Source organism: Alligator mississippiensis, chromosome 1, assembly GCF_030867095.1.
Source record: "Alligator mississippiensis isolate rAllMis1 chromosome 1, rAllMis1, whole genome shotgun sequence".
Taxonomy (NCBI): domain Eukaryota; kingdom Metazoa; phylum Chordata; order Crocodylia; family Alligatoridae; genus Alligator; species Alligator mississippiensis.
In genome coordinates this window covers 236,717,461-236,739,015 of record NC_081824.1, presented here as the reverse complement: position 1 = coordinate 236,739,015, position 21,555 = coordinate 236,717,461, and the positions used below count along the sequence as shown (strand labels likewise).

The window sequence follows — 21,555 nt, the reverse complement described above, 5'->3', positions numbered from 1 at the left end:
CAGCAGCTGCAGCTTCCAGACAGTATTTAAGGGCAGCCCGACATAGAGCACAATGCAGTAGTCTAGCCTTGAGGTTATGAAGGCATGGATTGTTTCCACTGCTCCCATGGTTTTTGATCTAAATCTAAGCAAGACAGTTTTTGAAGTAGAGTGATGATTTTAACTTATAGCCAGTAATATTGTTGCATTTATTCTTTTTGCATTTGTAATGTATTTAGATTTTAGATACGCTAGGCAGCTAAAAGAGTTTTCCCCATATTGCTTTACAGACTAAGGGTCTTTTTTATTTCTCTTTAATAACTATTGAACCCCATTATAATTAACTATCCGTATCTGCTGTTTCTGACACAGTTAACAACTACCTATCTCAAATATGTGATGTTTTTCATTAAACGATTGTCGTACAATTTGAATTGTTTGAAATGACTGACAATTTTATCTTAAGACAACACAAGCTGCGTTCCAGGGGTGTTTTAACATTGTGTCCCAAACCATCCTTAGTATAAGCTAGGTAAAATATTAAAACATCCCTGGAATGCAGCCTGTGTTGTTTTAAGATAAAATTATCAGTCATCTCAAACAGTTCAAATTGTGTGAAAAACAGTGGTTTGGATTGCAGTGGTTTGGACACATCATGAGAAAGCTGGACACCCCTGCCAACACCGTAATGCAGGGCGTAGTGAAGAGAAAGAAAAAGAGGTAGACCTAAGAGCTGGGGAACCAGTATTAAGGACTGAACAGGGCTTCAGCTGATGGGAGTGCACAAAGCTAGCCAAACACAGGGCAGAGTGGAGGAGGGTTGTTACAGCATCTAAGATGCCCCAGCAGTCACAGTGGCCTCAGGACTGACTGGACTGGACTTGACTTGATACTAAGGATGTAAGAAAGTCAGAGAGGTTCATTTGCTTTCATAAGGAAGAAGAAAGCTTCAAAACATTCTTTTGCCCAGTGGATTAAAGCAGCAGTCCCATCCTTTGCTGGCTCTTGGACAATAATACTGAGCAAGGAGTATACCTCATGTTACATCGTGCTTTCCTGTCAATTTCCTTTTTAACTTTTTAATTTCTTGTGGCTGTGAAAAGCATTGGAATGTCTTACAGGTAACATACTGCCTACAAGCTGTGGGTTGGGAACCGTTGGATCAAAGTACATTATCTTATAGATAAGGTGAGCATCTTTGTTGTTAAAGAGGGATTTTGCTAAGGAGATGCCTCCTTCCAGAGCTAATTGAAATACGAGTAAACAAACCTTTTAAGATTTGACAGTTTGATTTATTTAGTTATAATTCTGAAATTACAACTTTAGTGGGGGGTCCACTCCAAATTAGCTTGGGGGGAGAAGAGCACAATAGGTGGGAGTGAAGGAAGTGGCTTGGTTCTAACTCTATAAATGCAAATATATGTAGCAGATGCAAAGAAGGCAACAGAAATCCCCACATATAGCCAGCTGCAGGAGGAGTTTGCATGTGTAGGGGTGAGGTTGATACAGTGACCTGTAAACTAAAACCTCTTTGATCCCAATGCATTCAGCTCAGCTGTAAAATCCTTGAGATTTACTTTTCTGAAAGCTGCCCTTGTCCAAGCAGTATGTAGCCTTGCTGAATAGAAAACAGAGGAACCAGGAAGCCAGAGAGTGCCAGAGAAACCAAAGAGAAAGGAATTCAAGTAAAGAAGAAAACAGGAGAGGGAGTTGGAAGGATAGTTGGAAGTGGACAATTCTACTACTGTCCAGATTAACAACAACTACTATAGCCTGACTGCCTTTTTGCCATAACATTTTCAAATGGGCTGTACACAACTTCTAAGAATTGACCTGTTTTCCAGGTGTCCAACTTCTTTTGTTCTAAAGCCAAAAGAAATTATATTTACATTCTCTGCTTCTGTTTTTTACAACTATTCTACTCTTTCAGAGAATACTGTTTTTTAGGAAAGCATGACTGACTGAATATCAGTTTGCTGCGTGTTATTTTAATTAGCTTAATTGTTCCATAATGTTGTGCTGGTTGTGCTGTATGGTTCTTGAATGGAATATTAGGATAGACTTGTATTTGTGTGTGAATTTTCTGTGTTATAGTGCATGCTTTAACATTTTAAACAGTAGACAGTATGGTTAAGTAATAACTGAATTGTTAATAAGTTAATATATATGCAGTGTTATGTTGCTGGAAATATAATTGTTGCATTTCCTGATATTTGATGATTAATTATAATTTTAAAATTGCAGTAGTAAATTCTGTCTGCCCAATTTTGGCATTAAATGTTTCCTGTTAGACTTTGACAAACACACTTCACTAAGGCAAATTGGATAGTACAGTAACTTCTGCTCTTTGGATTACTGGTGTTACAACCCATCTGTTTCATTTGATATGGGATGAATATTTTTAGTGCAAAAGTGTTCATGAAACTTGCTAAAATTTGTAGTTATAAAAATATTGTGGAGACTCTGGAATTGTTGAGTTTTTAAATTATTGTAGTTTTCTTTTGTCTCTGATATTTAATAAATGCTTTTGTTTCGTTTTGGGGGGAAATGATTTTTCTGTGTTTTCAAGAAAAGACTTATTTTCCTTATTTATAGTACTCTACTGGTAATTTTTCTCTCCTTTTTAAAGTCTATATGGCATAAACTTACTCATAGGATGGCATAAACTTACTCATTTTTGCTAAAATGTAAATAATGATTTGAGCATAAAATATTGCTTACTCCTTACCAAGCTCTTATCTTTGAATTTTCAGTATGATCGCCAAAACACTTTTCTAAATTATTTTTTTTTTTCTGAATGTACAATATCAATAGAAAAGGCAGACAAAACCACAATTAACTAAAATGGCACATGCAGCTTGTAACTAACTACATTTTTTAATCTTTTTGTTTAAAAAAACTAAAAGTCTTGTATTATGAAACAGGTGATTTCAATATAGAGTGCTTTCTGTTTAATATTGTAAATTGTAGAATCATATCTCATTTCTTCTGAGACACTGAGGGAACTAACATGGTACTGTATACATTAGTCTTGACAGATTTTCCGTAGTAAGGCTGATGTTTGAGTTACTGTCCTGAAAGATAGTTGCTTTGTCCTTATGGAGGATTTCAGAGAAAACATAAAAGCCTGAACTTCCACTTTCCCCAGTCTTTAGCTTGAGGAGAAGAAGTTCTGTCTTTTGCTTATATAGTAAGATTTCTGTTACAAACATCTACTGGTCTGGATACTGCACATGGATTAGATCTGCCCATTTCACTTCAGAGGAGGAAATTTAGGCTTCCTCCCTTTTCCATCCTTTTGATTCAGAAGTCTCTGCTGGATTAGTGAAGCACCACATTCCAACATTTCTTTATTCTGTCTCCATCTGAGAGCAGCTTAAGACTTGTTGCTCCCAACCACAAACCACTGTCATTTGTGAGAGTTTTTTCTCGCAGTCTGCTGGCACTTCAGATAATACATATTTTCAGTAATCAGAACCTGTTGGTCTTCCTTTTAGAGAAGCCTGAGGATCCTGTATGCTGAATCTTCATTCCTTCTGGTTCCCTTCCTCAGAATGTGTCTCACAGTGACCTAGCTCTGCCTGCCTTTTTAGCACACCTTAACTGGCCTTCCTGAACAATGCAGCAGAGCGGTCTAACCCATACCGCCAGCCTGCCTGTGCCAGCAGACCATCCAAATAGCTGGAATCCACAGGAAAAGGTAAGCCCAAATTTCCCTCCTTCCTTCCTCCATTCTTCACATGTATGCCAGAGGAACAAGAGTTAGCTGTCTTATTTAGTCTGCCAGCAATTCTCTGCAATGTAGCAGGAAGTGGGGTAGGAGCTCAAGCTATCACCCAGCCACTGCTGGTAGAAATTTCAGTGGCTGAAAATTCAGTCCAAGGGGGAAGAAATACCCTAAATGTGGCACAGCAATAAAATCATTATTACCTATCTGCAATACAGTACATTTTAGAATGAGGGAAGGTTCTCTTTCACTAGTGTTTCCACTCAGCTCTTTTAGTCTTGCAATTTCAGCCTGTTTTGGCAAATGTTGTTCTTTTGTCTTATCAGTGACCGCAGACTGACTTATCCACATATACCTGTAGGAAGTGTTAGTGGTTTCCATGCTCTGTAGGGCTTTTGAGCCTTGTGATAATATCTGTTTAGAATTTGGTGTCAGATTCCTGTCTGGATTACTACTTGGAAGATAATCAACTTTCTCTTCTTGCAGTCTGTTCTACCATTGGAGTTTCTGCCAAATCACATGAAGAATCAGAAATATTCTAAGGGAAACTTAGGTCAGAAGGCCTGAAACCAATCTAATTTCATAGGGAAATTACTCTAAATTTGAGAACAACCAAAGAAGAAGGACATTTTTCAACTGTTTATCTCATCACAGTGTGTTTGCTACTGTGCTGTTCTATTTTGAAAAGCAATAATGAAAAGTTATTAATAAACGTTTCTTTATTTCGGTTGCTCTAGTTCAGGTTCAGAGAGCATCAATACTTTATCCTTTCAGTATTTTCCTTTCTCTATTATCTGGTCTGCTATGAGTTCCAGAAGATTTTAAGGCTAAAGCATTATGAATCAGTGGTTCTGAGTGAATATGAAAGAAAAGTTTATACATAATACTTTTCAAAGAAGGTAAATAGTTTGATTTGGGGGGTGGGGGGGGCAAGGGGTGATGGCTACAATTGTTAAGTGGCTTGCGTCATCTCTTCAGAATTACCTTGGTCCAGAGTACACCAGGAAGAAGATGATTTTTAAGATCCCTGGAACATGTACCATCTTTATCTTTGTTACATTATTGATACCCTTTTTGATGCATCTAGTTAATTTTGGCGAATCGGAGAAATCTTTCTCAGGGTTTAAGCCTGGCTGATCTGCCTGCTCATTCTCTATGAAACTTTTAAATCAGCGTTGAAAAAAACCTTGTCACAAAAAATAGCGTAGTTTCTTATGGAACATAAAGTAATTGCTGCTGTTTTATTCTAAACTCTGTCTTGCAGAGCACAAGTTTCCTCTTCAGCCCAAACATAAACAAAATAATAATGTAAATTGGTCCAATTAGGACACCTTAAAACTTAGGATAAACTAAATAAATAAATAAAGCTTAGGTTAAACTTTATTTTCTCATCCTAGACTGCTTCCATTAGATGCATTCTAAATGTAACACAAAAAAGATTTAAAGAGATTTTTCTCTTCTTTTGTAATATGCTCATGAAATTTCAGGACACCATGTATATGATAGGATCTTGACATAAAAGCCAAAAAACATTCTCAGAGTGTCACCCAGGTACTTCTTGTTTACATTGTTTCTAGTCTCTATGAATGTAGATAGTCAGTTCTTATTTGGGCTCTATTGGTAGTAAAGAGATGATTCAGAATGAGAAATATTCCATTACTGATTCAAGAAATACCCTCACTTTTGCTTGTTCTCAAGATAATATAGTGCTCAAGAACCAACTTCCATCCTCTGTAATGTTACCTGAGCTGATGGAGCTCAGCTGAAATTAGCAATTACATTGATCTGCAACTGAAAATGTACTTAAAATAAACTTTTTTTATGTTGTCAAGTAACTGCTAACAGTCATTCATAATCTTTAAAAGATCTTTATATTGCCACTTCATCTAATCTACCTTAGAGCTCTTCTTAACACAATTCAACTGAATTTCTATTCTGATTTCTAAAAATTAAGATTTAAACACTTTATTTTCCCATATGCTGTATAGGTAGTCTTCACAGGACTTGGAATTCAGACTCTGTTGATACTGTGTACATAAAAATCCTGTGTAGTATTTTTCAGTTTTTCCTTTCAAGAAAATAACTCTAATTTATCTGAGACTGATACTGCCTCCGAATGGTCTGCAATGCTATTGGATCCCTCCTTCATAAAATTCCCACAACCATTTTATTCCATGTCAGAAGCCAAAAAGGCTTACATAAAGTGCTAGAAGGAACAAAGAGTGTAAATCTGATCAATAAGGTCTTCATAGTCCTTTCATTCAGAAATGAAGGACCATCCGTCAGAGTACTAAATGAATAGGTCATGGCAATTCTCAAAGCCAGCTAAATCAGTTATTCCATTCTGGCACAGACAAGCAGGAGTAATAATTGGATATTTTTTCACATATATATATATTCCTCAAGCCATTTTCTCTTTCCTCATGATAGGTTTGTAACTAAGAACAACAGAATTGTTTGGCTTGTACTTTGCTTCTGACACTTGCATTCTTAGGCATGGAAGATGGACACCTTTTCCCTTCAGTGCACAGATAGACTCATATATTGACTTCTCTTTTGTCTTATTTGGTAAGTTTAGACTGAGCATGACAGTAGTCATGTAATTACTGTACTGGCTTCACGATAGATTCCAGAAGCTTATAATGATTATGGTTTCTTGTGCCTGGAAGTTGTTGATTTCTCTATTCATTGGCCCCCTCCCTTTATCTTCTCAGTCAGCCTCAGACTCTGATATTCAAAATTTGATTTGTTCAGAGTTTCTTTTGAAATTAAAAAGCTTGTCCTTAGCCAAACTATACAAAATGATTTGGTACTAAGCACCTGAGCCTAAATCTGTTTCAGAAGAGGTTTGTCAGAGGCATTCTCTGAGGAAGATCTGTCTTCCTGTTTATTTCTTTTTGTTTCCTTTTAACTATTTTCAGTCAGGAGACTTAGCAAATCAAACAGCTGTCAATTAATGAACCAAACTTCAATTCTTCCTATGAAAGATATAGATTTTTAGATTTGTACTTCTGACACAACCCCAAAATGGTAGAGTTTGATATAAACACTATTATTGTTCATCTTTATTTTCCCTATGCTTAAAAATCTTTGTAAATGCATCTATCATCACACTTTAAATACTAACTGTATTTTACAAAATATCTGAAGTAGACCAAAGAGTGATACTTTTTTTTCTCAAAAAGGGGTCTCAAAATAGGGTTGAAGTCTCTTGTACACAATTTCTTAATAAATTGTGTCAAACCAGGTATGTCAGATATCCAGTGTGTGACCCCTTGTGCAGGTACTAAAACACGCTCTGCTGGATGCTCCTGAAAGTCTTCAGCTGAATTTTATAATCCACTGAGACTTGCACTTGAGCTATGGAATCTCTTCACTGTATATAACTGATACTCATTCCTCAAGCTTTGGGACTGCAAGACTAACCATTAAGCAAGAAAATAATGTTAAGAATTCTAAAAATAAATGTAATTTTTTCATTTTCATATGGATATTTATATAGTCTTGTATTTTCTCCCTCGTAAGAACTGGTACTTCCTGCTTGCTGTTTTCTGTGAACGGTGTCCAGACCAGTGAATACCCATATGTAAGATACAGACTTTTTCCATTATTATAATTTCCAGTTTTTATGATGAATGGCATCCATTAGTCTTGAGACCTTCCCAAAGAAGCAATATTTTTGCTAAATATATTGCAGATTTTGCACATTTTAAATAATACCAATGTCTGTAAAGGGATATTAATGTTTTCTGTTTAGCTTGCAGAATTTTCAGATCTTGAAGTAGTGTCCTGGAATTGCGAGGGAGGAAGGGGGGAGAATGCCAGTAGGATAGCAGGAAAAGTACTTAAAATCAAATGGGCAGAAGGAAGTGTCTTCATTGTAAAGAAATGACCGTGCTTAACCTATGAATAGTGTCAGGATTGCTGGGTGCCATGCATTATGAGAAATAAGTATTACAGGTAAGGAAACTAATGTTTTATTTTTATTGCCCTGGTAGATGTTAGCTGCTTCAACTGCTCTAAGGGTTATATCTTTATTTTCAGTTTTACTTGAGACTGGTATTGAGGTCAAAGTTGCCTCTTTGGTATTTGCATCTATGCATAAATATTCTCTAGCAAAAAAAGGACTGTGGGTTCTATACATTTTGGGGGGATTTTAAATGAACATTTTAAAGTTGAATTTCAGATTTTACACTTTTTTTCCCCAGTATTTTCTGGATTTTTCCATTTGAGAATTTTTCATTAAACATCTGGTGAATCTGGTGTTATTATGGTGATACAATCAGATTATATACATGGCTAGCTGTGTTTCATGCATTGTCCTCATGAAAGTCCAAGGTTGATAGTTTTCCTAACAAGACTCAAGTTCTTCCTCAAATTAAGTCATAGACTTTTGTAGAACATCTAACTGCGTATGTAAAATTATCCCTGCCTGTTGTGCAGTAAGATAGCGTGGGAATGCTCCAGTGCATAAGGGTGTGTTGGTCTGAAAATAGTCCTCTGTGTCATGTTTTGTTTCCTTATTTTCTTACATTGTAACAGATAATAAAAACAGGACAAGCAGAGTAACTCCTAAGAACAGGGAAGAATGTTGAAATCAGTAACATTTTAGGAGTGTCCAGCTCCTTGGAATCTTAACTTGTAGTGCCATATATCTGGTGAATAGTGAGCAGCTCCCTTACTGTTTGATCTTTGTCATTTTTGTTGGTGAAGGGGAGCACAGACTGAATACATTTGATGCTAAGTAATATTTGTAATGCCTAGAATGGGATTTAAATTAAAACTGTGGATGTTTCAGTGGCAACAGTGGTATAAAAGTGGATTACCTATAGGATTGTTTAAGTTCACTGATGCTCAATTTAGTCACTCCATTTAATCCTAGACCATCTCAAACAATGCAGAAAATAAAATGAGTACAAGCCAGTTCCGTTTTCTACTGTAAAACTCCTGCAAGTGTTAACATTTTACTTTAGTAGATCTATTTCTTTCTTTCTGTCTGTGTAAATCATTTCCTGCCACTACAAAAATAGGTATGCTGAATTTATGCACAAATTCATCTGCTAAAGATTTAGTATCAATTTATTTACAGTATTAATAGGCAGCTTTCATACTTACTACATTTAGGCTATGAAACAGCTACCTACTGCATTCAATATTGTAAAAGCCTAAAAACAAGATGCACCAGCCAATCTCCTATATCGGGGGTGGGCACTTATTTGGAGTAGAGAGGCACACCTCTCCCTCTCTTCCCCTCTCCATTACACCCTCCCTCCCAGGGCTGCTACCAATGCAGAAGCCTGAACCCGCCCACAGCTGTAGCACCCCCCCACCCCCCCAATACCTAGAGCACCACCCCAGAAGCTGCCAGCTGCATTTGGGCAGCTTTGGACACAGCCAGCAGCTGCTGGGTTCTGACCAGGGTGGGGGGTGTAGACGGACAACTAAAACTGCAGATAGGTAGACTCTGGCTTCTGGGGAGAAGCATGCTACAGCTATGAGCAGGTTCATGCTTCTGCATCCACACTGGTGGCAGCCCTGGCCCAGAGAGAGAGAGAGCACGAGTGAGCCCCTGGCACACAAGAAACAGCTCCAGCCACCCAGCACCATGTGACTGCCAGCCATGGGCTGGATCTATTCACTTGGTAAGCACCTGCCAGCAGGCCACCCCTGTCCTGTATCATATACTCTCTGAAATCATCTCTAACTTAACTCAACAACCCCTAGGATTTTAAGCAGTTTCTTAAACCCCTGGTAAACATTAATTTAATTGCACAAAGGGATCTGGCGAATTGTATTCCAGATCCCAGAAATAGCATTCAAGATCTGGTGTGGCAGGACACACCATTAGTGGAATCTGGATGAAATTCCTTAGATCCCATTTCACATCTGTCAGGGTTTAGGGAACCTGCACCTGTAATGCAGCTGCATTTGCACCTTGTAAACATACCACCATGTGAAGAGCTCCCTGGTCCTGGGTTCCTTGTGTGCTCGGAACTTCAAAAGGTACTTGGGGAGCTCAGGATTGGGGAAGTCCTCGATCCTGAGCTCCCTACATTGGAACCTTTAAAAGGCACTTTAAATTCTTCTTTAAACTTGCTGGTCCCTGTGCATGATAAAGCAGTTGAACAGAAGGCATATTAATTGTTTGATAAATGTAACATTTGCCAGGGTTCTAATTTTTCCCTCCTTCCCAAACCCTGCACCACAATTTAGTAGGCAAAACAAGTACCCTGTCATTTTCCATTACTTCTTTTAATTTATTTCAGAAGATTCAGTTTCCACTACAGATTGTAATTAGATTAATGTTTCTTTTACCAGAAGCTAATCAATATGTTACATTTTTGTAAATATTGAAGACTGATACAAGTTCAAAAATGGAGAGGAAAACCCTTCATGAAACCTTTTTTTAAAAGGAACAAAAAAGAGTGGGAAAGAAGGACGGTTCTGGATGTATAAAGCAGTAGATTTTTCCACAACTGTGAGGCAAAAACATACCCTTATTTGTAGCAATAGCAACTGGTCTATTCTGATGTTCAGTCAAAATTGGATGTGATATTTCAGATCTAGTTTCCTACTTCAGTAAAGCCTCTAAGTTTACACCTACTAGAACTTCACTGTCTATTTCTGTCAATCTCTACCATACCTTTTGAAATCTTTTTTTGATATATGATCATAGAAATGCAGGGACAGATTAAATTTGCATTAGGTGGAATTGCTGAGTTACCAACATATTAATTTTAAAGTTTAGGTTTGTTTTGATGATCACAATGCTTGTTTTTTTTCACCTGGATATAGTTATTGGGATCTGATTTGTAAAATCAGTACCCCTTTGGTTGACATTTAGCACTGTTAAAAACTAAGTTATTTTCAGAAGATTTTACTTCAGAGATATGGGGCGAGTTCCTATATTCCTTGTTGCTTGAAACAACAGTTTTCTTTGTCTTCAAGTTTGGTTATATAATAATAGCAATTCTCAGTTCTGTGATTATTGTTCCTAAAATGAAGCAAAAATGTATTATTAGAATGTGAATTGCTTTCCATTGATACTCAGAAGGATGGTATCGCTTCTATATACTTACTGTACACACTCACCAATTGCTTAGTTTTCTAAGAGCAGGTCATATCTACACAACGTGTGTACCAGTATTAGGGGACCATGTGGTAATTCATCAGTCTTTAATGCAATTATAAAAGCAATTCTAGCTTATCATTAAAATTAAATTTTAATTCTGTTTCTTATCCAGCGGAAAGTCTTGTTTTGACTAAAGCTTTTCTGTAAATGGTTTGATCAGTGCTTTATACTGGTTATGAAACAGCTAACATGCCAATGAACACTAGAAAGTGTAAATGTGTTTATAATCAGGTGTGAGAAGACCTATTTCCATATGTCTGATATAGCCATATTTGCAGCATAGAGAGGACATTATTTGTGACTGGTTTTTAATTTACTATAGTATTTTTTACTGTTTCTGAACTACTTCAGGATTTTGAATTACAAAGTTAAGACCAGTTGATAACCTGAATGCTACCGTTTTTTAAACTGTGGAAGAAAACTCCAGCAACTTTTTGGTTGTTTTGTTGATTAGAGATTGATTGTTGGAAAGATACTTGATAATAATTTACTTTCTTTTGTCAGGCATTTAAGATGTGTTATACTATATACCTGTAATTTTAGAAATCAGTATTTAATGTAAAACGTGTTTCCCCTACAGAGAAGATGGTGAACTAGAAGATGGTGAAATTGATGATGCAGGATTTGAAGAAGTTCAGGAAGAACAAGATACAAAAGGGGAGGATAAACAGAAAACTGAAAAAACACATAGGAAATCACGGAAGAAACGCAAAAAAGAAAAGGAAAAGAAAAAATCAAAAAGGAGGAGACGGGATAAACATAAGGTTAGGAAATGCAAACCAAAATATCAGAGCTACTGACCGTAACTTTAAGTTTGACTTTTTCATCCAGGAACATATGTTCTGTCACTAATAATGTTGGGAAACTTCTTTGGATGCTGTGTGAATGATAAAAAAAGTTTGATATTGTATGAATGAATGAAGTTTTTCTGGAGGACCTAACTAATCAAGGTATTTTGCTTAAACATGTTGGGCAGATTTCACTTTTGAGAACGCAACTCCACTAATTTCTATTGCAAGTAATTTATCGATGGCAAAGAAATAATAGATCAGTAATATTTCTGGTTGTTGTGTATTAAAAGTGATAGTTTCAGAAATTTAACTGCTAATTTTAATAAACACGGTTTCATGATCATGTTTCAAAAGTTGGTTCTATTTTGAAAAGATTCTACTTGAACTTAACTTTTTCCTGATGAGATAATTTACAAATTTTAAGTAAAAAAGCATTCCCTGTTTGAGTAGGGGGGAATCCATAGATTGCATTTTGTATATAGCTGGTTCCCCCTGTAGTCCAGACTGTATGGGTATTTTACAAAGAACAGGACTTAAGAACTATTCTTAAGTCATAGAAAATGTAGGTTTCTGAACCAGTAAACATTAGCAGAGATAATTAGGAAAAAATGTAGTTTGAGTTTTCACGTTTACTAAAAAAAAATAAACTCAGAGTATTCCCAGTTAATGATATCCTTCTGAGATCGTATAATCAAGAATAGTATACTTCTGTTCTCCACGGCTGCTTCTTATGAACTATTTATGAGTGAAATGAGCTTTAGTCAAATAAACTCATTGTTTCCTTAGTTGTAAATTAACTTGAGCTACCTTCATGTATGATTAATATACCAGCTCAGTATCAAGTCAGATATCAGAACACTAGAAAAAAAATGCAGATGTCATGTATTCATTATGTTATTATTAGATTAGTTCCTGTTAAGATTTAGCTGAGTTGTAACTTGTTCAGAAACTCTCTCCTTCCTGTTGCTTGTGCTTTTCCATGAATTTTTTGGCAGTATGCCGGAACAATATCTGACAAATATTCTAATGAGTTAGGGTGTTAGCAGCTGAGCAGTAACACCCTCTATACTGAGAGGAATGTCTGAGAGCTGACAATAGCAGCTGGGGATTGCTGGGAAATTGGACTTGAGCTTCTCCTACACAATTTCCATTGACCGCATATCCTGGACTTGACGCATGGCTCCAGTGTCCCATCTCCCTTCAGGGAGTCCCACTAAATACTTTGGTTTTCTTTGTCTCATCCATTATTACATTCTCTTCCCCATTCAGTAAAGGACTTACATTTTCCTCTTATAGAACAATTTCTTCTTGTTGTTCACTTTTACATCCCTTGCTAGCTGTATCTCAGTTTAACTGTTTCTTGATCTTCATGATTTTTCTCCCTACATGCCCCTGCTATACTTTTATAAGATTATTTGGATTTTGAGCTCTTATTTCAGGAGACTCAGGCATTGGTCAGTCACTGCAGTTATTTCCATAACCTTAAATTTAAAAAAAGATATAATGGGGAATCTATGATGGAATTGTTTGTAACAGAAATTGTTTATTGTTTCAATAATATAAATTTTAAATTAACTTACTGTAATTATCAGATGAAGACAGCATACTAATGTTCATCTCTAGAGTTTTAACAAAGCCAAATCCAGACTTCAGTGCAAGCAGCAGTGGTGCTGGGTTGATGCCACCATTGCTTCCCCCATCCCCTGCTGCTGGTCTTCATACCTGGGAATTCAGCAGCAGGCCCCACCCTTACTTGTCCCGGCCCCTCTAGGAGCCCTGTAGACTGAGTGAAATAGTTCTCTTCACTGGGTCTTTGACACCCATGGTGTATACCAAGTGAGGGATACTTCTTCAACAGGAGCATTACCAGGTGATAAAGAAACAGGTCTTGGAGACCTGTAGAAATCTTTAGCTATGGACAGACATTACCTTTATAGTGCTATATATGCAATGCTACAGTAAGTGAGAGGACAAGCATGCTCTCCTCCTCCTTCCCTGCTGCCGCCCGCCCCCCCCACCACAGTGCTCTACAGAAATGGTGGAAGCACTACTGAAATTGCTCCATCATGAAACAAGAACTTGTCTGTAGCACAATATGTAACAATTGTTCAGCACACCGTAGAAGCTACAGAAGTTCTCTTCGTCTGCCAGCATCTCACAGTGCTCCCTTTTTTCCTCACCCTTCCAAGGGGGAGAGTGGGAGAGCCAGATGCACAGTCACTGAGTGCAGCCCCAGAAGAACATAATCTACACATGCAGCCACCTGCCTCCTCCCCTTCCACTGGTACTGCAGGCTGCATCTCTGCTCTGCTCACAATACAAGCCTGGTTCTAGGTCCCTGCTTACTGACAGCCTAGTCCTCAAGAGAGCTGCCCTCAACCAAGGAGCTCTGTACATCATTTTGCACCTTGTAGCACTACATTTTTCTAGTGCTTCAAAGTGCTGTGGCAAGTGTAGTGCTACAAATGCATTTCTCTCTGTGGCCTTTGTGACAGTGCTCTAGCAGTACACGAGGCACTGACAGCCTGGGCCTTTGATCCCAAATGCAGCCGCTTTCCCCCTCCCCCCGACAAACACACTTACTTAACAGGCTTCCAGAGTGGCTAAGAAGACAACAAGGTTCTCATATTAGACACTTTTGCTTGAAGTAGAGGTTCAGCTTAGACCCGAAATGAGAGAACAGGGCATTGTCTCCCTTCAGAAATCCCTTGCAGTGTAGGAAGCCCTGTAAATAATGCCTCCAACCCTTTTTCCCATGATGAGTTCAGTTAGTCTAGGAGAGGAGATAGAGGAGTTACCCAGGTAACTCCTGGGTATTCCCTGTGGATTCCAGGAGCCCCACTTCAGGGCAACAGCTGCAATCCTAGAAAAGGGGGGGTTGTAAATGGGCAAGTTGAGACTCGGCTCTACTCCTGCCATGGACAGAGACTTGCCTCCTGTGCTTTGGAAGAACACTGGTTCCCAGAAAGGACCCAGGGAGAACAAGGGATGCCTCTGCAAGCCCCCCAGCCTGATTTGCAACTAAAATTTGTACAGGGTCCACATTTCTTCCCACTCTTTAATCTGTCCTCCTCCAGTAGGCAGGTGCAGCTTTGACAACATGTTTTCTTGATGAGAAGGATTCATCCTTCACAAAAAAACAGGAAGCCAGGAAAAGTATATACTGCTCAGATGGCAAGAGTTCTGAAAATCCATTCTTTGGCAGACCTTCCCACCTTGCGAAGTGGAGCTGCTGTTGCAGCCCATTTGACAGCCTCATTAGAGTGCAGCACTCTAACCCCCTAAAAAAAAGTGTTGGAAGAGACTTAAGTATCGTACCATTGTAGCTGTGAATGTTTACAACCTCTCACTTTCTGTCGGAACCAGGAAGGAGATTGACACAGCAAGATACCATTCTGGATCCTCTCTGAGAACAGAGAGGTAGAACAAAATCAATTGATAATGTTAATGGATGTGGTTGGCCAGTCTTTCCTTTATTTTATATGCTAACTAGCATATATGCAATATATTTTGATTTTACTTACCAAAAAGTGTATAATTTGCTTAGCTTTCAACACAATACTTGTTCCAGTGAGTTGCCTGTTGCTTACCTGCACACTAGTGAAATGTATTGACCACTTAAATAAATAGTATCTTTTAGCTTTGTAATCTAATTCTAACTAAGTTAGATTCCAGTTAATTAAATGTAAACTGCAACTGTAATTTTGCCACAAGTTACTTCATAACTAATTGTGCTCCATTAACTGCACTAGAAACAACAAAGGGGAAAAAGCACTAGTCACATTATGCTAGGATAAATGCACAGCCTTTTTTCAGTCCTGAGGGCTATGTACTTAAGTGGGCAACCTGGAGTCCCTTGTATAAGAATACTATGGTAATAATGTTGTGTTTTGTTTTTCAGCATAATTCACCCTCTAGTGATGACAGTTCAGACTACAGTCTTGACTCCGACATTGAACGTACAGAAAGATCACATAAGAAGGGGAGCAGTCTGTACAGAGATTATGATTCTTCATTCCTTCAGGTATAACATGTAAAACTATTTTTTTCTCTCTTCCATTTAGCTACAGTTTCTAAGTAATGCATTTATTATATGATATTTGTAAATGCATGCAAATCATAATATCCATCCTGAAAGCTCTCTCTGGAAATGCATTTAGATCTCATTTCTCTTGGGTGATATTTTATTAACAAGTCTATCCCACGTTACTAGGGTAGTTTTATTTTACAGTTTAACATTTGATGGCAGGAATTCCACTAGTACAGACAAATGGGGAATATTCTCTCCTTTTTTCAGTCAGGTAGGAAAGTGTTGATCAGAATAAAAAATACATTTCATTTCTGTTTTTCCCAATCCATGGAAGAATTATTTTTAAATTCTGGGAAGAACGTTATCCCTCTAGTTAATAAGGTAGGTATTGACTTAAGTACTTTTGAGTATGGCAATGACTTTGAAGAAGCCACCAGTGCGGAAGCAGCAGCAGCATGGATGCAGCTTCCGGCTGAGTAGGAGGGAGTTGAGAAAAGTGGTGGCAACATGGGCATAAGCAGAGCCTGCTGACACACCACAGAAGCCACCTGACTTGTATCAAACTGGAGCCGGGATATTCTATCCTGCAGCTTGAAAATGTTGCCAGCTGCAGGCTTACATACTAGGAAATGAAAATGTCAATAACAAAGCATGAGTTTCTTACGCAGCATTTACTTGTTCGTAACTACAGATCCACTCAAGTTTTCATCCTCATTTCTATTACTTTGGTAATTAAAACAGATATATGCATATATGTTTGCTTTTAATTCAGTTTTAGAAATGTATTTTTTTTTCTGTAATAGAGCATAAGCTTTTTTTAAAAAAACCCTTTTGGTGTAGCTGTTAACAAGCACTTTGCTTTTATATTTGTCATTATAAAGTCTGTATCTTGACAAATAAATCTTAGGATATATAAGCTAATGTAAATGGAAGTTGATAAATTAATTTCAGGAATTCTTTTGTTATATGGATAACTTTTATGGAACTTTAGTCTCAATAGAAATATTTCCATGTTTTTTATTTATTTTTAATGGAATAACATTTCCCCCTACAGTGCAATAAAAACACAGGAGTTGATGCAGCAGTTTAAACCAATGTCCAGTTAAGGCATTTTTCAATCTCTGACAGATTAAATGTATTGGATGCTTCAAGCAGCAGTGTAAAAAGACACATATCCTACCTGTGAGACAAACCATTTCCACAACTAATGCAGGCAATGTTCAGCTTGTTCTGAAGTGCAGGGGGTTGATATTCTGTTGAATTTTATTCATAAATAAAATATATACATTTTTATTAACAGTTTTCAGGGACCTCAGCAACGTGGAATAGAGTCACACTTAAGCCACCAAGCCCACTTATGTGCCTAATAGATATAATGGAATGTGGCGCTTTTTGAATGCATCCACTTTACAGAAAGAGAGAGGTTTTTACTGACATCATGCCACCTTTTGTTCATTTTTTTAAAAAGAATTTTGTTATGAGTCCAAAACTGTATTCAGTGAGTGTGTCTACACATGCATTTGATCTGGGAGCACTTTACTCATGAGTAAATGCTCCCGGGCATGCGGCTACACGTGCAGTGTCTCAGGAGCCCCTGCTGGCCCTGCATTGGGCCCATACAGGAGCTAGAGGGAGCTCTAGGCTCCCCCTGGCTGCTAGCCCAGGCTGGCAGGGAGCACAGGGCCAGGAGACGGCTGTCTTCTGGCAGGGCCTGGCTGTTGCTGGTGTGAGGACAATATCCCCCTGCCCCAGCAGCAGGGAGCTCCTGGCCCCAGCTTCTGATCAGGGGTAGGGGACTTGGAAAGAGCTGCTGGGGAGGAGCAAGTTCCAGCCCCCTGCACCAATCCACCGGTGAGGCAGCCAGCAGAGAGCCCCTGACTGGGAGGTGAGGCTTTCCCAACACTGGCCCTGCAACAGTGGAGCTGGCGCTGGGATATAAGGATCTCCCAGCCCAGGACCTATGATCACTGAGCAGGGGCTGGGAGCTCTCTGCTGCCAGGGCAGGGGGACATTGTCCCTATGCCCCAGCAGCAAGCAGCTTCCAAAGGGGTGAGAGATTGTTCTCTGCCCTGCTGCCTGGTTGACCAGGAGCACATTCGCTCCCGGTCAGGGGACTACATGTGTGCTATTGTGCAGTTACTAATCTCAAGTAAATATGCTACTTGCATTTGCAGGTAGCAGATTTACTCATGATTAGAGCCAGTTACTGTACAGTAAGCATCTGCATGTGTAGATGCAGAGACTTGCTGCTTAGTAATTAGCTGTACTGCACAGTAGAGCATCTCCTGTAGATGCATCCAGTATGTATAGTTCTAGAATACTAATGCTTTGAAGGCCAGTGTTGTGGAGAGACTTTTCTGTTCTCTTTTGCTGCACTGTGACACCATTAGAAATCTTGAATACAGGACATCTAATTGTGAATAAACAAACTGAACTTTTCAACAATGATACTTGTTTATGCAAATCAAGGAAACAACTTTGAACTAGTTAAGCACTTGAAGCGAAAGTGATAATTTAAAAGTAATTGTTTTCTAAAGTGTGTAAGGGTTATGTGTGCGTATCTGTGTATATATGTAAGCATTTAATGGACACTCTTTCCTGCAGCATGGACATTTATCAGGAAATTACATGCCTTCACAAAAGACACAACATAGTAAAAAATTAAAAAGTAAGGAGTATGATGAATATGGCAACTACAGCGATGAAAATTTTGGTAGCTATAATGAGGAAGAAAAGTTGGAAGATTTTGCTGATCAGTTGAAACAATACAGACAAGCTAAAGAAACCTCAAATACTGATTTAGGAGCTCCATTTCCTAAAGAACCAGTGAAAAAGCAGGGAATGAAAGGAATTCAAAAAGGTAAGGTAGTTTGTTTGCTTTAATAACTATATTAGTCCTTTTCAGGCACTTGTTAAATGGGATGATGTCATTCTAGTGGTTAAAAAACATTTTGAACTTGGAATCTCACTCCTGATAATTAAATGCTGAGCTCTGCCAGTAGCACTGTTTTTGCATACAACTAGGAAACTCATTAAATTTCGTGCTATATCATCAGAGTTAAAATGACACGGTCACAGAGCATTGTTGCATAACCAGGATGAAGGTCCATGCCATTTCTTAAATAGTATAAATTAAAAACACTTGACAACTGCTGTGAATTGTTTAACTATTTAAGGAGTAATACTGCTACAGAATAACTTTGCATGTGATATATTGTATGAAACCAGTCATGAGTGGAGCTGAGCGAGATCTATTGTAAATATTCAAATTTGAAAATGCATTTTGATTTCGGGTTAGAGTTTTAAAGGTACTTACCTAAAGTCTCATGTTCGGGAGAATCGTATACTGTGACATTTTCTAAGTGGCTCGAAGTCCCTCAGATCCATCTTGATTGTTTCTGGCTGATTTTGAGAACCTGGCACCTTGGATTGTTCATTTTCATAGGTGACGCCATAGTCCCCTGTTCCTCCAGGATCTACCAGTTCAGCACTCATAAATCTGACCACCTGTTGCAGGCTTCTCTTGTTTTCAGATGCTTAGTCTCATGTGAGCACTTAAAGATTTTGTCTGCCAGTGGTCGCTTCCCATGTCAGTAAGAAAAGTTGTCTAAGCTGTAGACCTTCCTTTGGTAGGTGTTCCCCTGATTTAAATCAATAGAATTCACATATTTAAAGGCTGGGGTTTTGAAGATTATTTCAAGTGGACCTTTTTGATTTCAAAGCCCTTCAGCGTTGCCAACTGAGGTACCCAAGTCTCAAGACATCCTCAACACAGAAACCTTGAAAATCCTTTCCTAGGTTCAGGCTGAGATAGCTCTCTTATCTATTGAGCCATATTCAGAATCATACCACTTAGTGACTCAGAAAATGACTAATTTCTAATCCTACTGTTCATGTTCCAACTTTGAAATCGTCAAAGGTTATTGCTACCTGGAAACATCAGGGTTCCAAATGCTGGTGATGGTGCTTTGTTTCCGATGACAGACTTTAAAAAGCTTTCCTGGAATCTACTCCTTTATCATTTGTTGATGCTGAGTCAGTGAGGTTACAGGCTTCTCTTAAGTAAATGTGATTTTTTTTTTTTTCCTAAACGTTGACATCCCCGAAACTTACACAGAGCATCAATATTTAAAATTTAATAAGTAAGACTTTTGTGGCCACTTCTGAGACAAAAGTGCTGTCATGGTATCAGAGATCTTTGTTCCAATAAGGTGGGGCCCACAAGTACCACTTTGCAAGTGTTTTAGTCCCAGAATTTACTTTTCTTCAGTACCAGCAAAAACCTTGCATTTTCATTGTCTGTTTGGCTGTAGCAGGCAAATCGTTTTCAGGTATTAGGACCCATGAAAATGGTTTCATGTTTTTAATGTACTTGAATATTCAAGTAGAAATGGCGACCAGTGGGAAAACACTTAATTTTTAAATATGGATTTTTTTTATTGGGATTGAGAATCGGTATTCCTTGAAAATTTTGATGTGTAATGCTATTCTTCAGATAGACAGTATATTAAATTACTGTCATAAAATGTCATTGGCATTACATTGTCTTTTCATGAGGCAAACTCCAGACACACAATTAGTCTACTCAGTTGCATATATCCATGAGTTGTTTCCCTTTTCAACAGCAGACTTTTGGGAGAGAGCAAACCATGCTATCCTGACATCATCTGACTCAGACATCAGGACATTTGTCTGCACCCATTTTTGATGTTTCTTACACTTGAGGTACTTGTCTCGGGGCATTAAAGATATAGAAAATGAAAATAATACCAACGCATAAAATAATTCTTTTCCCATGTGTATTACTGTTTACAGTGTTATTTCCAGCTGGTAAACCTTGGGTCTACATCCTTTTCCAAGGTTCATGGACTCTGTAGGAAATAAAAGCTTCTCGCCAGAATTCTGATTTTTTTCCTTTGGTTAAAACCAAACATTCATCTGTCAGACATATTCTTTGAACAGAGTTTTTTCTACAACAACACAAATATATTATCAGATCATAATCAAATATTTTGTGCTATGCAAAGAAATTACATCCTAAATTATTTTATTATGAAGAGTAACTTTCAGGTAAAACAAGACCTGGAGTCATTGGTAGAACCCTTTCTTTTGGGCTGAATCAAGAATTCCTCTGTTTCTTCTTCAACACATTGGATACATCATTAATGACCACCAGCCCCTTCTGGAAAATGATAGCCATCTCAAGATAGCCATGGTGGACAAAACTGTCCTGTCTTTCAGACATCCCTTAAACTCAAATAGTGTCTCTCAAGCAACGGGCTGCTGAACTCCTATTTTCATTGTGCCATCTGGCCTTGCAAAGGATCCAGATGCCAGCTGTGCCCCCTCATTAATACAGACTACGTCATCATTAGGCCAAATAACACAGCTTATAACATTGGAGATTCATTCACCTGTGCTTTTACCAACATCATAGATTCACAGATGCTAGGGTTGGAAAGGACCTCAACAGATCATAGAGTCTGGGCAGGAAAGAGTGCTGGGGTCAGATGACCACAGCCAGATGCCTATCCAGGCCTTCTCTTAAAGACCACCAAGGTGGGAGAGAGCACCACCTCCCTTGGAAGTTCATTCCAAATTTTGGCCACCCTTACCGTGAAGAAATTCTTCCTGATGTGAAGAAGTTATTTTTGATGTCTAGCTTAAATCTGCTGTCTGTCACTTTGTGACCATTGTTCCTTGTTACCCCAGGAGGCGCCCTGTTGAACAGAGCATCTCTGATTCCTTGCTGCGACCCCATAATGAATTTGTAGGCAGCCACAAGATCACCTCTCAGCCTTCTTTTGCAGAGGCTTAAGAGGTCCAGGTCCCTTAGTTTCTCCTCATAGGGCTTAGCTTGTAAACCCTTAACCATATGAGTGACCCTCCTCTGGAC

At 38.3% G+C, this 21,555-nt stretch overlaps 1 protein-coding gene across 3 annotated transcripts in view; it reads left to right on the top strand.

Annotated features, from left to right (window-relative positions):
• Window positions 1–21,555, top strand: part of ZC3H6 (zinc finger CCCH-type containing 6) — a 77,385-nt gene that overhangs the window by 22,881 nt on the left and 32,949 nt on the right. For 2 of the 3 annotated variants that reach the window (XM_059720314.1, XM_059720313.1), the window contains exons 2-4: window positions 11,419–11,602; window positions 15,531–15,653; window positions 18,264–18,519. In XM_059720314.1, coding sequence (XP_059576297.1) covers window positions 11,419–11,602; window positions 15,531–15,653; window positions 18,264–18,519 — 563 coding nt within the window. Of the gene's footprint in view, window positions 1–6,320; window positions 7,667–11,418; window positions 11,603–15,530; window positions 15,654–18,263; window positions 18,520–21,555 lie in introns of those variants that run through there. The other variant, XM_059720315.1, reaches the window with a different exon arrangement.